At 42.7% G+C, this 17,973-nt stretch overlaps 1 protein-coding gene across 1 annotated transcript in view; it reads left to right on the top strand.

The window, feature by feature from the left end:
* Nucleotides 1-17,973, top strand: part of adgrb1a (adhesion G protein-coupled receptor B1a) — a 691,398-nt gene that overhangs the window by 175,813 nt on the left and 497,612 nt on the right. Inside the window, exon 2 of the mRNA XM_070888471.1 lies at nt 11,251-11,409. Coding sequence (XP_070744572.1) covers nt 11,251-11,409 — 159 coding nt within the window. The remainder of the gene's footprint in view (nt 1-11,250; nt 11,410-17,973) is intronic.

The following is a 17,973-nucleotide window of genomic DNA, read 5'->3' as shown; positions in this document are numbered from 1 at the left end:
TTGGGCACCTGCACATGGAGCATGTCCCGAGGAGGTCAGACCATTTCACAGACGGATGGATGAGCTCTCCATGCAAGCTGACTGCCTACTATGGGGCAGCCGGGTAGTCATGCCCCAGAAGGGAAGGGAAACATTCATCAGGGAACTCCACAACGAGCACCCAGGCATCGCGCTAATGAAGGCCATTGCCCGGTCACATGTATGGTGGCTGGGAATTGACTCAGACCTGGAACACTGTGTTCGCAGGTGCACGACGTGTGCCCAGCTGGGCAATGCCCCCAGGGAGGCCCCACTCAGCCCGTGGCCCTGGCCCACCAGGCCATGGTCACGTATTCATGGAGACTACATGGGTCCGTTCATGGGAAAAATGTTCCTCATTGTTGTTGATGCGTACTCGAAATGGATCGAGTGCATCATATTGAATTCATGCACGACATCCACCACTGTGGAGAGTCTGCATGCGGTCTTTGCGACCCACGGCTTGCCGGACATCCTGGTTAGCGACAACGGCCCGTGTTTCACTAGCTATGAATTCCGGGAGTTCATGTCGGGTAATGGCACCAAACATGTCAGGACGGCACCATTCAAGCCGGCTTCCAATGGCCAGGCGGAACGTGCGGTCCAAATCATAAAACAGGGCATGCTCCGGATTCAAGGACCCTCCCTTCAATGCCGCCTGTCGCACCTCCTGCTGGCTTATATTCGCTCACGGGAGTCCCGCCGCGGAACTACTCATGAAACGTACACTTAAAACTCGACTGTTCCTCATTCATCCAGTCCTGTCGGATATTGTTGAGGGCAAGCGTCAGTCCCAAAATGAGTGCCATGACCGTAACTCAAAGGGGAGATGTATAGAAATCGATGCCCCTGTATTTGTTCTTAATCACGCTTTGGGGCCCAAGTGGCTTGAGGCTACTGTAATTGGAATAGGTTCATAGTGGTCAGACTTAACAATGGACAGATATGCCACAAGCATCTGGACCAAGTAAAAAAAGGTTCAGCATGGACACTGATGGAACCTGAGGAAGATCATGAGATGTTGCCCACACCACTGTCAGTGAACGAGCAACAAGAACATTCAGTAGCATACACAGTCCCTGCGGCCAGCCTGGACAAGCCGGAATCACCACAGTTGACAGAGACGCATGCCAAGGCTCAACAACCAGAGCCCCAACTGCGCCGCTCCATGAGAGAGCGTCGACCGCCTGAAAGACTTAATCTTTGACCCCATAAGATATTGGGGGAGAGGTGATGTCATGTATGTAACCTTCATGTAACTGTAATCTTCATAACAACACTGCATACTGTATACACCTAAGAAATGCACACCTTGACCACAGGAGGTGAACTTGTGAGTGACACTCCTCACCTCGTCATCCAGGTATATAAAGGGAGGCCCCACGCACGGTCATCGCTTCTTGGTCCTGTAAATAAAGGTTCAGGTCACGGAGTGACCCTGTCTGCAGAATGTGCCTCACGTGAATTTTTAGAAGTGTGTAAGGACATTACAAGGCTAACCGGTCTATAATTTCCTATTTTCTCTATCCCTCCTTTTTTAAAAATTGGGGTTACATTAGCTACCCTCCGATTCATAGGAACTGAACAAAATCTATAGAATGTTGGAAAATGACTACCAATGCATCCATTGTTTCTAGGGCCACTTCCTTAAGTACTCTGGGATGCAGACTATCAGGCCCTGGGGCTTTATCAGCCTTCAGTCCCTTCAATTTCCCTAATACCATTTCCTGACTAATAAGGATTTCCCTCAGTTCCCTTCTCGCTAGACTCTTGGTCCCCTAGTATTTTCGGGAGGTTATGCGTGACTTCCTTAGTCAAGACAGAACCAAAGTATTTGTTCAATTGGTCTGCCATTTCCTTGTTCCCCATTATGAATTCACCTGATTCTGACTGCAAGGGACCTACATTAGTCTTCACTAATCTTTTTCTCTTCTATCTATAGAAGCTTTTGCAGTCAGTTTTTATGTTCCCTGCAAGCTCACTCTCATACTCTAATTTCCCCCTCCTAATTAAATCCTTAGTCCTCCTCTGTTGAATTCTAAATTTCTCCCAGTTCTCAGGTTTGCTGCTTTTTCTGGCCAATTTATATGCCTCTTCCTTGGATTTAACACTTTTCCTAATTTCCCTTGTTAGCCACAGTTGAGCCACCTTCCCTTTTTTTATTCTTACGCCACACATTGAGATCATGGCTGATCTTCTACCTCAACTCCACTTTCATGCACTATCCCCATATCTCTTGATTCCCTTAATTCCCTGGGTAGAGAATTCCAGAGATTCACCACCTCCTGAGTGAAGAAGTTTCTCCTCATCTTAGTCCTAAATGGCCGAACCCTTCTTCTGAGACTGTGAACCCCTGGTTCTCGACTCCCCAGCCAGGAGAAACATCCTCCCTGCTTCTACCCTGTCAAGCCCTGTAAGATTTTTGTATGTTTTAATGAGATCATCTATCATTTTTTTTAAACTCTCGAGAATGTCGACCTTGTCTACTCAATTGCTTCTCATAGGCAATCCCCCATCCCAGGAATCAGTCTGGTGAACCTTTGTTGCACTTCCTGAGGTAAGGAGACCAGAACTGTCCACAATACTTCAGGTGCGGTCTCACCAGGGCCCTAGATAATTACAGTCAGACTTCTTTACTCTTAAATCCTCCTGTAATAAAGGCCAATATACCATTTACTTTGTTAATTGCTTGCTGTACCTGCATGTTAACTTTGTGATGTGTGTACAAAGACACCCAGGTCCCTCTGAACACCAACATTTCCCAATCTCTCACCATTTAAAAAATACTCTGCTTTTCTATTATTCCCACCACATTCTATTTGCCATGTTCTTACCCACTCGCTTAGCCTGTCTATATCCTCTTGAAGTCTCTTTGCATCCTCCTCACAACTTATATTCCCACCTACCTTTGTATTATCAGCAAACTTAGATGTACAGGTTGAGCGTCCGGAATCCGGAAAATCTTCTGGAATCTTGATACCCTACCAAACCGACTACCGTCGCAAGCCAGGCCCAGGGAAAAATCTAAAAAACAAAAACTCACAGCACACTCCAACCCACCTCTTCTTGCAGGTCTTCACACCCATAGTCACCGCTGCTCCTGGGTCAGCAATGCAGGTTCCCCTTGGGCGTCTTCCTTCAGCCAGAACACGGGCGCGCCAAAACTGCAAAGCACAGTGACCACGGCATCCCCAGCTTTGCACGCCGGAACGATGTTCCGAAATCCGGAAATACCCGAACCTTGGCTCGGGCATTTCTGGATTCGGAACATCAGAAAGACTTGAATTGAGTGGGAGCCTGATGAAGTAGGCTGAGGTGGGGGGAGAGGGGTGGTAGTTCAAGCAATTTTCATGGTTGGACCTTATTTGAAGGAATCTGCTGAGCCACTAGCGCTCCTAATAGGCACCTCACTGATCTGGGGCTGAGAAATCCGGTGAGCATTTGATTTTGACAGGACTGTAGCAGCATCTTAGAAACATAGAAACATAGAAAATAGGTGCAGGTGTAGGCCATTCGGCCCTTCTAGCCTGCACCGCCATTCAATGAGTTCATGGCTGAACATGCAACTTCAGTACCCCATTCCTGCTTTCTAACCATACCCCTTGATTCCCCTAGTAGTAAGGACTTCATAAAACTCCTTTTTGAATATATTTAGTGAATTGGCCTCAACAACTTTCTGTGGTAGAGAATTCCACAGGTTCACCACTCTCTGGGTGAAGAAATTCCTCCTCATCTCAGTCCTAAATGGCTTCCCCCTTATCCTTAGACTGTGTCCCCTGGTTCTGGACTTCCCCAACATTGGGAACATTCTTCCTGCATCTAACCTGTCTAACCCCGTCAGAATTTTAAACGTTTCTATGAGGTCCCCTCTCATTCTTCTGAACTCCAGTGAATACAAGCCCAGTTGATCCAGTCTTTCTTGATAGGTCAGTCCCGCCATCCCGGGAATCAGTCTGGTGAACCTTCGCTGCACTCCCTCAATAGCAAGAATGTCCTTCCTCAAGTTAGGAGACCAAAACTGTACAGAATACTCCAGGTGTGGCCTCACCAAGGCCCTGTACAACTGTAGCAACACCTCCCTGCCCCTGTACTCAAATCCCCTCGCTATGAAGGCCAACATGCCATTTGCTTTCTTAACCGCCTGCTGTACCTGCATGCCAACCTTCAATGACTGATGTACCATGACACCCAGCTCTCTTTGCACCTCCCCTTTTCCTAATCTGTCACCATTCAGATAATAGTCTGTCTCCCTGTTTTTACCACCAAAGTGGATAACCTCACATTTATCCACATTATACTTCATCTGCCATGCATTTGCCCACTCACCTAACCTATCCAAGTCGCTCTGCAGCCTCATAGCATCCTCCTCGCAGCTCACACTGCCACCCAACTTAGTGTCATCCGCAAATTTGGAGATACTACATTTAATCCCCTCGTCTAAATCATTAATGTACAGTGTAAACAGCTGGGGCCCCAGCACAGAACCTTGCGGTACCCCACTAGTCACTGTCTGCCATTCTGAAAAGTCCCCATTTACTCCTACTCTTTGCTTCCTGTCTGACAACCAGTTCTCAATCCATGTCAGCACACTACCCCCAATCCCATGTGCTTTAACTTTGCACATTAATCTCTTGTGTGGGACCTTGTCGAAAGCCTTCTGAAAGTCCAAATATACCACATCAACTGGTTCTCCCTTGTCCACTCTACTGGAAACATCCTCAAAAAATTCCAGAAGATTTGTCAAGCATGATTTCCCTATCACAAATCCATGCTGACTTGGACCTATCATATTACCTCTTTCCAAATGCACTGCTATGACATCCTTAATAATTGATTCCATCATTTTACCCACTACCGATGTCAGGCTGACCAGTCTATAATTCCCTGTTTTCTCTCTCCCTCCTTTTTTAAAAAGTGGGGTTACATTGGCTACCCTCCACTCCATAGGAACTGATCCAGAGTCAATGGAATGTTGGAAAATGACTGTCAATGCATCCACTATTTCCAAGGCCACCTCCTTAAGTACTCTGGGATGCAGTCCATCAGGCCCTGGGGATTTATCGGCCTTCAGTCCCATCAATTTCCCCAACACAATTTCCCGACTAATAAGGATTTCCCTCAGTTCCTCCTCCTTACTAGACCCTCCGACCCCTTTTATATCCGGAAGGTTAAAGGGGAGGGGTGGAAGCTTCAGGAGTCAAAAGCAGCAGCAGTTATAGCAGCAGGGACATTTTATTCAGCCCCTACAGCTGCAAAGAAATGAAAGATTGGAAGCCTTTCAGGCTCAAAACACACAAGCAACTGCTGTAAACTGAGTGCCAAATCTGCTTCCAGCACTTCCTCACTGTCTAAGGATTTAAAAAAAAAATTCATTCATGGGATGTGGGCGTCGCTGGCAAGGCCAGCATTTATTGCCAATCACTGATCACTCTTGAGAAGATGGAAGATGGTGGTGATCCGCCTTCTTGAACTGCTGCAGTCCGTGAGGTGAAGGTGCTCTCACAGTGCTGTTCGGGAAGGAGTTCCAGGATTTTGATTGTATTTAATGTGTGCTCAAAATAGCCGCTTCCCAACTTCTAACACCCATATTTGTTGTGCAAGAGTTGGAACTGGCAGTTGCAAAATGGACAGAGATAGAAATGGTGTCAGGGTTTATAAGTTTGCAGATGACACTAAGCTGGGTGGCAGTGTGAGCTGTGAGGTTGATGCTAAGAAGCTGCAGAGTGACTTGGACAGGTTAGGTGAGTGGGCAAATGCATGGCAGATGCAGTATAATGTGGATAAATGTGAGGTTATCCACTTTGGGGGCAAAAACACAAAGGCTGAATATTATCTGAATGGCGGCAGATTAGGAAAAGGGGAGGTGCAACGAAACCTGGGTGTCATGGTACATCAGTCATTGAAAGTTGGCATGCAGGTACAGCAGGCAGTGATGAAAGCAAATGGTAAGTTGGCCTTCATAGCTAGGGGATTTGAGTCTCGGAGCCGGGAGGTCTTACTGTAGTTGTACAGGGCCTTGGTGAGGCCTCACCTGGAATATTGTGTTCAGTTTTGGTCTCCTAATCTGAGGAAGGACGTTGTTGCTATTGAGGCAGTGCAGCGAAGGTTCACCAGACTGATTCCCGGGATGGCAGGACTGTCATATGAAGAGAGATTGGATCGACTGGGCCTGTATTCACTGGAGTTTAGAAAGATGAGAGGGGTTCTCATAGAAACATATAAAATTCTGACGGGACTGGACAGGTTAGATGCAGGAAGAATGTTCCCGATGTTGGGGAAGTCCAGAACCAGGGGACACAGTCTAAGGATAAGGGGTAAGCCATTTAGGACTGAGATGAGGAGAAACTTCTTCAATCAGCGAGTTGTTAACCTGTGGAATTCCCTATCGCAGAGAGTTGTTGATGCCAGTTCATTGGATATATTCAAGAGGGAGTTAGATATGGCCGTTATGGCTAAAGGGGTCAAGGGGTATGGAGAGAAAGCAGTAAAGGGGTACTGAGGTGAATGATCAGCCATGATCTTATTGAATGGTGGTGCTGGCTCGAAGGGCCAAATGGCCTACTCCTGCACCTATTTTCTCTGTTTCTATGTAACTATCAGCTTACCTGGAATGGCATTTATCATTGCGGCATCAGCAAGAGTTCTGGCTGTTGGATCAAGGCGGTCTGAAAATTGGATCGGGTGGGCAACAATATTTCAACTCTTCAGTTTCCCACGCAATTTTGATTTCACTACCATCCTGTTTTTAGGTACAAATGAGAACTATAGGGACCTTAATATTATCTCTTGGTCTCTAGGGGTCAGCTACAGCCCAAATTTACCAATTGAGCAAGTAGTTCTTTGCATTTTCTGTTTTTAATTTGGATAGATGGGACCAACAAGATTACTGCAACGTTGATCGGGGTTTGCGAGAGATTAACGTAAATGTGAGCAGCTGGTGGAATCTTAGGGGGCAATTTTAACCTATCCTGCTGGCAGGAAATTGATGGAATCGAATTAATAGGAAGTAAAATCGTGTGGGGTGTGAAACAGGCAGCTGATCCGATCCTGTCAGTTTCCTGCTGGGTGGGTTTGATTAAAATTACCCCCTTTTATGTCAGTGATCAATGCGCTTTTATGCACAAGCTGGTAAAAGCTGAAATAGTGCCAGTGTGGTATTATTTTGTAGCCATTCAGTCTTAGACTGGACAATTTGTTTTTTGAGTAGGCTATCTGGATATTTCTACAATATAAATAGACAGCTCAAAATTGATATTTAATAAATACATTTATTGTTCAATGTACTTCTTTGTCTTATGATGTTGAGGTTAATAATGTAAGATTGTCAATGAGATTTCATCATTATCAAAGAAAACCTCCTTTCTTGCCTCCAGTTTTGTTTTGGACTTGGCAGAATATAATGATCCTAGACGTTTTTTTAATTCATTCATGGGATATGGGTTTCACTGGCAAGGCCAGCAATTATTGCCCATCCCTAATTGTCCTCGAGAAGGTGGGTGGTGAGCCGCCTTCCTGAACCATTGCAGTCCGTGTGGTGTTTTTCCTAGTGGTTTGGTACAACTGAGTGTAGTTAAGAGTCAACTACATTGCTGTGGGTCTGGAGTCACATATAGGCCAGCTCGGGTAAGGAATGCACATTTCCATTTCTAAAGGACATTAGTGATGAAAATAGGTTTTTAAGACAATCCGATAGTTTCATGGTCACCATTACTGATACTAGCTGGGGTTGAAATCGATCTTCAGTGAAAAAGTGAAGCTGGCAATAGTGAACCACGCCTCGTTTTCTTTTCTGTGCCCATTTTGCACTTTAGTCAAAGTCCAATTTCACCCCTATCTGTCTTAAACCTGAATTAAAAAGTGAATCCTGAACTTAAAATATTTAAATGATGTGCATGCGTACTTTCACCGTGTAATAAATGAAAATCACAGCTTATGATTAATTCTTTGCCTGGCATGTTTGCCGTGAGGCAGAGCTAAGATGTGATCAATGTATACCTTTCAGCCCGATATTGGCAGTAATCTATACGTTTGTGAGATTTTTCTAGGTTTGTGTGACTAATTTTTGAAAATCAAAAGCTACATTTGTGCTGCCTCCAATACATTGTATTTCCAATGGTTTCTATGTTGCCCATCACTGATAGAATGGCGACCTATATATCATGGGCTAGACTTTCGGCACATCATCGTCCATTTATTGCCCAAATAAGAGCTGAGATAGAAACTATTGCCCATATTTGCTGAAAAGTGGAAACTAATGCCTGATTATCAATGAGCTGCCTCGTCCAGCCTATTTTTTTAAAAAATTGCGTCAACCTCATGCAAGGCCGAGAATAGTGCTCATAATGGAAACTTGCACCGGATTATGGCCCAGATTATTGCCGAGCACTACTTTCGGCATTTTGCCCACAATTTACCCAAATGATCACTGGCCCAAAAATAGGCTGAAGAAAAGCTGCATTAACTCGGCACGACTCAGCACTGTGGGGAGGCTGTCAGGAAAATCAATTTGTGAGTGATTTTAAGGGCCTTTTTGACTCTTGCCAATCATCTAATCACTGTATTTGTTGAGGACAAATTAAGGGCATTTATAGTGATGGGGGGGCTGTAATTTCTCAACCAGTATTGATCATTAATAACATGCTGCAGAATAGAGATGGGAGAATAAAATGAGAAAAGTTACATACAAGTACATTGCTGTAATGTCAGGGTTAATATTAATCATGGATTTTTTTCCCCCCTCTGGTCCACAGTACAAGTAGAAGCAGAACTAGGGTATATCATCCCATGAGGAAGGAAATGGAATTCACGTCAGTTGACTGATAGATTTTATTTTATAAAGCAACAGGGGCTAGAATAAAAGAAAGGTTCTATAATGTTATTGATGGGACCAGGTCCCCTGTTCTCTCTGTCAACCCCCGTGGGAAAAGTTATTTGCTTGAAAAAAAAACGTGCATGCGCAGAATGGCCGTTGCTATGGACGTCAGCCTTGCATGACTGAATACATTGCTAAGGCCCATTTCACATCACTAAAGCTATCGCCCAAATTAAAAGGGCGATACTAGTGGTTTTTAAAATAGGCGATATTCCAGCGATCCTGAAAAATAAAAAAAGCACTAAGGCTGGAAATATTGCCCATTTTTGGGTGATAGCGACCATAGTGGAAAGTCTAGCCCATTGTGTTGGCACCTTGATATCCTATTTTCACAGTGTGTTTACAGCATTAATTTCTAATTTGTTGCTTCGTGCATTCAAGTACTGTCTATGTTAAAGCAAGTGATAAATGACATGCCATCCAACCTGTGGAACAATATCCGAGTAATGTGTCGGCAACTATGAGGGCAGCCTGCAAATGCTGGCGTTCTGTAAGGATCTGGTTTATTTTTGTGCATATCATTTTAAATATATATTGTTGCATGTTTAAGATCATTAGAATCCTAATAAAAGAAAGTGTTTTCATTATTGCTTTTCCCCCTTTACCTGTCCTTAATCTTAATCACTATTCTTAATCTCTGTCCTTCCCCACATGTCTGTTTTACCAATCGCATTATACCTGCTTGCCTCCTTTCTTGTAGCGATTTCAGCCATACGTATTGCTCTACCAATTTCCCTGAGCAGACTTGAGATTTCATTCTTTTGCTCACCCTTTCGTTTGCTGATATTGATGTCTTACTCTTGTGCTCGCACCTCATTCCCTTACTGGTATCAATCTTTTCCACATTTTGCTGATTCTTTTAGTGCTGTTGAAGTTTGCTACCTCTTGCACCCTCTTTTACAGCTCTTGATTACTTCTCCGACCTGGTTCTCTGACCCTTTGCACTCTCAACCTGGCCTTTTCTCTTGCTCTCTCTGCTTCACTTATCCAACTCTTCTATTTGTCTAAAGTCGTGTCCTTTACCTGTCCTCTCTTTCTCTCGCAGCTCTTAAATTCTTATTCTAGCCTTTCCTCTACTCTGTCTCTTCAATGCTCTTCCCTTTTTTTGGTTTGTTCTCTGACGCCTATTCCTTTGAACTTGGGGCCTCCAGCCTCCTCTCGCCCTTTATCTGCCTCTCTTCCTCCTGCCCTCTTTCTTGAGGTAAAACTGTTTGAGAATGGAGATGCACTTTCTTTCATCGAAGTTACAGTATTTATTGGTGCCTCTGCAATCGAGCATTTGATTGAAATTAGATAAACCATTTATCACTGAATACATTTTATTTCCAAACTGAGCTGAAAAAATCTGGCTCATTTTGTGACAAATATCTGACAGCAGTGAGTTGCTAAAAGAGAATCCAACTTCTTAGTGGCAGACTGCACAACCCCAATTGCTTTTCTATGGCATCTGCAATCTAACATCACTCTGCACTTTTTGCTCTTTGAGTAATCTCCCTGTAATTCATTATGTCAATTTTCTTGGTTTTAACCATTACTCTAATACAAAGCAATGATGAAACTGGGCTCGATTGTTAATTTAATGTGTGTTTACACAGTTGTCAGCCAATCAGAACTTTTCTTTATAAAAGACCATTGATGCAAGCAATAATGGATGCAGATGTGCACTGTCTTAACAAGTTGATGATTGGCTGAGCAATCAAATGACCAAATCAGAAGATGAGCCAATCATTATTCTTTTTACATATCTTTAGGCTGCAAAGACAGTACACAAAAAATTCATTACTGCCTTCAAATTACAGTGTAAAGATTTATTTTTTACATTTCCATATTTAATTTTTTTCAATTTTTTCATTACTTTTTATGGTTTTCCCCTTTCTCCCAACCTCAGTCAAATATGGCATCACAGTATCTTCCAGATGTCCTCAATTGAGCTCAACTATTTCCATTCAACAACTGAGGGTAATTTATCTCAGCTGTTGCCGTTCCAAGGATGATTGAACGATTAGAGACCGTAGCATGCTATCTCTTCATATTGATGCCAAAGTCTGGTTTCAAGCACAGAAAACTGATAGTCCTCCAAAGTGCTACAAAGACATCCTTTTCTGTTTTGTGCCTTGATCTCAGCCAGCAGGTCCTCCTCTACAGGAATACCACTGACTGCAGGCTAATGAGCAGAGGGAAGGGAAAAGGGAAGGGGCCTGGAAGCAGTGTACTTCACTGGCCCAGCTGGTAAAGCTCATTGCATGATGCATTCATTTGTTCTTATGGGCTTGACTGTAGTTAGCGAATGTAGTTTAGAAGCGCCGGGAAATTAAAGAAAAAATAGTCCTGTATCTCATACTGCTCTGGTTCTTGACTAGGTGGCTGGAATGCCTGGTCGTCTTGGGTTGACTGTACCAAGTCGTGTGGGGGTGGATTGCAGACCCGAAGCAGGACCTGCCATTCCCAGTTAGAGGAAGGGTTTGTTTGTCAAGGAGTTTCAGAAGAAGGAAGATTATGCAATAAGCAGCCTTGTAATAGTAAGTTTCAATTCTTTTATAGGAAAATAAACACTGTATAGTTTCGCCTCTTGATTTAGCTGTTCTCCCAGATTCTCCCTCTATTCTCCTTTCCAACCTCTACTTTCTACCTGCGCACTTTCACACATCCCCCTTGTCACTCCTGTGACAAGACCAAATCTCAATTTTCCTTTCCTGTTTTCACATCAATGCATGTTGTACAGTCTATCAAGCCCAAAAACTAACTGTCCTCCCAATTCAGCTCAATACAGTACAATCCAGTATTTTTCCAATCAAAATCCAGCACCTTCTCCTGACTTTAGTCTGCCTCTGTTTCTAAGCTACTCAATGGAACAGACCTACAGCTGACCCAGAAGTCGTTCCTTGGAAAATTGCCACCTTCCAATAGGCTGCCTGAGAACTCATTCCCAGAAACCCCATTAATAACTCAGAGAACAGTTCTAGTTGACCTTATGTTAGCCTTCCTCGAAGCTGCGTGATGGTCACCTGTAGGATCGTTCCACTAGGGTGCAAGTTCAGTTCTGGCTTGGTTTGTCCGGACTGACCACTGTCCAGATCTGACCTCGAGGGATGGAACCATCCTCATTCTAACATCGTCTTCCTTTTTGTGTTGAGATTTGTCACCTTTTCTCATTTTGTTCTTCACACTCATAGCTCACTCCCTTTACTCCACTCTTAAACTCATCCCATATTTGACTCATTCTTCTAAACATTACTGTTCTCATCTTACTTTTCTTGTAGCCTAATAGAGAAAAGATATGTGCAATAAAATATGTACAGTAATTGCAATGTGTGTTGTATTGCCAACTGATTTCTGTGATGTTTCAAATATGCTTAACATTGTTGATTTTAAAGCAGAGTCCTACCATCAATATCCCTGCCAGTAATAATCTGTCAAAGAATTATGTTTAATTTGGTGCAAATATTTCACAGTAACTGAATAATAGTCTTATCCTGGACTGTTCCTTTTTAAAATTGCTGATTTTCTTTTCTCGCTATTTCGTTCATACTATTTATCGATAAATTGAAATTTTCAATAGTTTCATGAGTTTATCCATTCAGTAGCTGATCCATACAGTTGAGGATGGTCCGAGGTTCGATCCCCTTTGTATGGTGAGATACCTAGACTCGGCTGAGATGATTGCTTCACCCCTTGGTCAGCGAGCGTTAATCAAGCGGTATCCAGTTACCCCTCTCGGAAATAGATGTTGGATGAGGACAGGATCACCATTGGCTATGCTGCCTCCTCCATAAAGTAGCCTTATGACACAATGCCAAGGCTCACACATGAACAGTTGCCACTTGCCGATCCACCGGAGGGTGGCAAATGTTTGTGGAGCCATTCCTAGCAAGGAATCAATGCCGTCGGAAGTGGAAAGGACAGGAGGGGGCAAGGGGAGAATATTGGCCGAGAAAAGTTATGAGGGAAAAAAATGAATTTCTTGCGACTTTCCCCCACTTTTGCAGAACTGTGAATACAATCACAATTTGATCTTACTGCCTGGCCCAACCATCCCTTGCTGTCCCTTGTATGCAGTGAAGCTTTCTTTGCTCACTTAGTGATGCTTAATTTCTGATAAGTCTCCCAAGTTGAAAAATATATTTTAAAAACCTCGTCTGATGGGTAAGGAAATTCACTCCATATCTTTTTTTATAAATCAATTTCCAGTGAGGGAAGACAATTTGGAGAGAAAAAAATCATTCCGGGCTGCTTTTATGAACATCTTCGTCAACTGCATTTAAAGTAATATTGCCAGCGATTGGGTTTTGCTTCTTTCAATCAGGCTAGAGGATGGCCAGTGAAAGAAAGGAGAAAGTGCAATAAAAAAGATGGAATCTCATTCATGACTGCATCAATAAATGTAATTTTACAGTTAAGCCCATTTAAAAACGGATGGATCTCATGATGTTTCCCAGTTGAGTGGAATTGGTGAGAAGATTATTGGGAGGCCAGCTGTGAATGATTTACATTTTTAAATGTAAAATTTGATATATAAAATAATGGGAGAGATTTGAGGAATATTCTATGATGAGTTTAATCATTCGTTAAACTTATTTTTTCTTCTGCTTGTTGAATTTTGAAATACATTTATTTTAATGATGTGTTTATGACATCTTCATCCAACTGTCTGTATAGATTGTGTGGGTATAACAGAGTATGAAGCTAAATTAACATAAGTAGATACAGTCATACATTCAACATGCTTGAAAGATTGTGGTGTGTTCAGGAATCCATCTCCCTCACAAAATCAGATACACAATCTTTAAATGGGAAGTATCTTCTGTTAAATTGTCTTATTACAACACCTACTCGGGGATCATTTAGGGAAGCAAGAATCATAGAATGGTTACAGCACAGAAGGGGGTCATTCGGCCTGACGAGCCTGTGCCAGCTCTCTGGAAGAGCACTTCAGCTAGTCCCACCCCACCGCCAGTGAACATAAGAAATAGGTACAAGAATAGGCCATTCGGCCCCTCGAGCCTGCTCCGCCATTCAATAAGATCGTGGCTGATCTTCTACCTCAACTCTACTTTCCTGCAGTGTCCCATATCCCTTGATTCCCTTAGTAAGTACAGGCTCACTGTCTCCTATCTTCACCAAAAATGTCCATCTCTTTACTCATGTGTTATTTTCATCATTGGGACGATCAATGAATAACTGTCAAGAGAAAAAGTTCTATGGGGTTACTTGCCAATCTCTATGCCAAAGATTACCAGTGACCTTCAGTTACAAATGTTCAGCTCCTTGATTGTGTTTTAACGTGCTTCCAGCCACAAGTGAGAGCCAATTGTAAGATGCATTTTCCCTTGTAACAATCGTGTCACCCTGACATCATGAGCACAAAACAATTTCCTAAATCAACTGAAAGACAGAAAAAAAACTTTAAACTAACCAAACTGCTTTGTAACTGACTGATGTTTGTTTTAAACAAGGGATCTTGATGGTGAGACCGTTTGAGTTGAAGTCACCCTATGCAATATTAGTATTGGATGTATAAGCGCATTCGTATGAAATTCTTTTATCTGCTATTGTAATAAAAGTGTTCACCTGGTTAAACAAATTAATACCTCCATTAAAATAGCAGTCTGCAGAATATTGTACAAGGGTTTTCGGTTTATCACACAGCATGATTTCAGTTCCGTCTTGTGTTCACCCAGTAAATGTTTTGTGCAACAGTTATGGGCAGGGGGGGCGGTGGAGGGGCAGGAGGAGGTGTGATTGTAGAGCAGGGAGCTTTATAAAAACACAATAAGGGAAAGAATATGTTTTGTAACATTTATGATTTTAATGCGTGACAAAATTGTGCCAATCAACTGAGTGAATTGTTTTCCCCCAGGTCAATAAAGTCCTGTCTGAACACACATCACAGGAGAAAGAAAGATTCCTATCCCACCCTAGAAAATCTTTTACACATTTATAGTAGGAGGAAATAACGTAATTCTTATGTTCGTGATAACAAAAGTGAGCATGCTTCACGACAAATTTATCCCCATTTGCATCTCTGCATCACGATCTATTTTTAATTGCAATATAATTTTTTACTTGAGAAGGAATGCATGCAGCTGTCTCTTTCATCATCCCTCCCCAACAAGGTGCCTCAAGAAGTCGTTCCTCTGTTCTCTGATTTCATTGATAAAAGCAGGCCCCATGGCTTGCTGTGCCCCTCTTCCATCTCGAATAGCTATTTGAATAACAAACTCCATCAAAGCCAAGAGTATTTCACACTTACCTGGGCACAGACCGAACAGCCTGTTTTCAGGGTAAATTACCTGGAAGGGCTTTTTTAGCCCTCTATTCTACCCAAATCTTGCTGGCTCAGCCACTCTCTTGAGTCTAATCAATCGCCAGCATCCAGGGAAGAGGGAAGCATTCAATTTTGTGCCATGGCAGGTGCAAATCCTGTATTTCCATTGGCTGAGAGTAATGTGCAAGGAAGGAGAGAATTGAGCACTAAATTGCTGTGTGACTTGTGCAGACTGTCAAGAGCTTTTCTCCTCTGGTTTACACTTCCTTAGATTCCTGGGGAAAACACTTCAAAATGTGAGCACAATTTTAGATATTTATTTTAGTTGAGTAGAACTTTGTGCTCCTTTCCTTTTGAGCTAACAAAACTACATTCTGATCTTTAAGACCTTACTATTTCATTTTCTGCAGGCAAAGCCTTAAGAAATATAACTGTAGCAGCATTAACACATACGAGTTATCAAACAATATTCCTTATACTGTATTGATTATAAAAAAGGATAATTTCAATACTTAAAATGTTTTTAAAGACCCTTATAATTCAATTATACTGGGCTACTTAAAATCCTTAGTCTGCTTCAGAGCTGCTAAATAATTGTGTTCTCTACCCTTCCTAAAAACCATGTGACTATAGCCTAAACATTACTGTTGGCAATAATACTAGATGAATACTTGATGTTACATATGACATTGTCTTCGCCAATTGAATGCAGGTGTTAGCCTTTAACTGTCATACAAACAAGCTTAATGTTTGTGTACTGAGTGTCAGCCTTGGCTGAGTGGCAGCACTCTCACCTCTAAATTGGAAGGTTGTGGGTTCAAGCCCCATTTCGGACACTTGACTAAATAATCAGGGCTGACATGTGGTACAGTACTGAGGGAGTGCTGCACTGTTGCAGGTGCTAGCTTATCAATGAGGCGTTAAATCAAAATCCTGTCTGCCCTCCCAGGTGGATGTAAAAGATTGCATAGCCCTATTCAAAGATGAGCAGAGGAATTTTCTCGATTTCCTGATTCAACATTAATCCTTCGGCCAATATGACTAAAGCTCCCCTTACTCTACCCCCCAAACAGTGTGCCGGAGCTCTGGTATGTGAGAGTTTGTGGACAGTGCGACCGTCCCGGATTGTCACATCTACAGAAAATATCTCCATCTTGAAACACTTCAGCTCCGAGTCCGACATGTATAGGCAGGGGAAGAATTTCTGGATAGTTTTCTCCAGGATACAGATGTAGTGCAGAGGGAAGTGCAGGTGCTGGAAGAGGAGAGTGTGACTGTTAGTCAGGACAGTAGGGGGAACCGAGGGGAGATAGAGGTGGTGCTCCCACAGTCACTAGTCCTATCCAATAGATACAATGTACTTGCAAGCTAACTTTATTGGGATGAGACAGAGATTAATGACAGCAAACTGGTCAAAATTGTTATTGGGTAAAACTACAAATGAACAGTGGGAGGTGTTCAAAAAATAATTTAGTTTAATAAAGGACCAGGATATAACCCTAGGGGACAAGAGCTTTACTTGCCAAATAAAACAGCAATGCTTGACAAACGAGGTGAGAGATAATATAAAACTGAAGTAAAGAGCATACAAAAGTGCAAAGAATAGTGCAGATCCAGAGGACTGGGATAGATATAAAGAACAGCAAAGGAAGACAAAAAAGAAAGAACTACAAAAAGAAATATGAAAAGAATCTTGCGAGGGATAGCAAAATTAACACACAAGGTTTTTACAATTTTATATTAGAAGAAAAAGGGTAGTCAGGGTAGTCCAGGGTAATGTAAGTTCTTTAAAAACAGATGGAGGTAATATTGCAAATGAAACTAAGGAAATGGCAGACTTGTTGAATTATTACTTTGTCTGTAGAGGAAGAGGATAATATACCTGGCATTCCAAGGAAACTAAAAATGAATCAAGGATCGGAACTTACTAAAGTCAATGTAAGCAAGAAAACAGTATTAGAAAAAATAATGGCACTAAAGAGGGCAAATTCCCAATACCTGATGGTTTCTACCCCAGGGTTTTGAAGGAAGTAGGTGAGGAAATTGCAGATGCTTCAGCCATAATCGTCCAGAATCATAGTTTACAGCACGGAAGAAAGCCATTTCGGCCCATCGTATCTGCGCCAGCCAACAAGAGGCTATCCAGCCTAATCCCACTTTCCAGCTCTAGTTCCATAACCCTGCAGGTCACAGCACTTCATGTGCACATCCAAGTACTTTTTAAATGTGGTGAGGGTTTCTGCCTCTACCACCCTTTCATGCAGTGAGTTCCAAACCCCGACAACCCTCTGCGTGAAGAAATTGCCCCTCAAATCCCCTCTAAACCTTCAGCCAATTACTTTAAATTTATGGCTCCTGGTTGTTGACCTCTCTGCTAAAGGAAATATGCCCTTTCTATCCACTCTATAGTCCCCTCATAATTTTATACACCTCAATGAGGTCTCCCCTTAGCCTCCTCTGTTCCAAGGAACAAACCCAGCCTATCTAATCTGTCCTCATAGCTAAGATTCTCCACTCCCAGCAACATCCTCATAAATCTCCTCTGTACCATCTCCAGTGCAATAACGTTCTTCCTGTAATACGGTGACCAGAACTGCATGCAGTACTCCAGCTGTGGCCTAACCAGTGTTTTATACAGTTCAAGCATACCCCACCTGCTCTTATATTCTATGCCTTGGCAAGCATTGTGTATGCCTTCTTAACCACCTTATCCACCTGGCCTGCTACCTTCAGGGATCTAAAGCGATCTCGATTCAGGAATTGTCCCTCTAGATTGGAACTTGCAAATATAAGTCTATTATTTAAGGAACATGAGAGA

This window comes from Pristiophorus japonicus, chromosome 1, assembly GCF_044704955.1.
Source record: "Pristiophorus japonicus isolate sPriJap1 chromosome 1, sPriJap1.hap1, whole genome shotgun sequence".
In the NCBI taxonomy this organism is placed as follows: domain Eukaryota; kingdom Metazoa; phylum Chordata; class Chondrichthyes; family Pristiophoridae; genus Pristiophorus; species Pristiophorus japonicus.
This window is presented reverse-complemented; position numbering and strand designations above follow the sequence as displayed.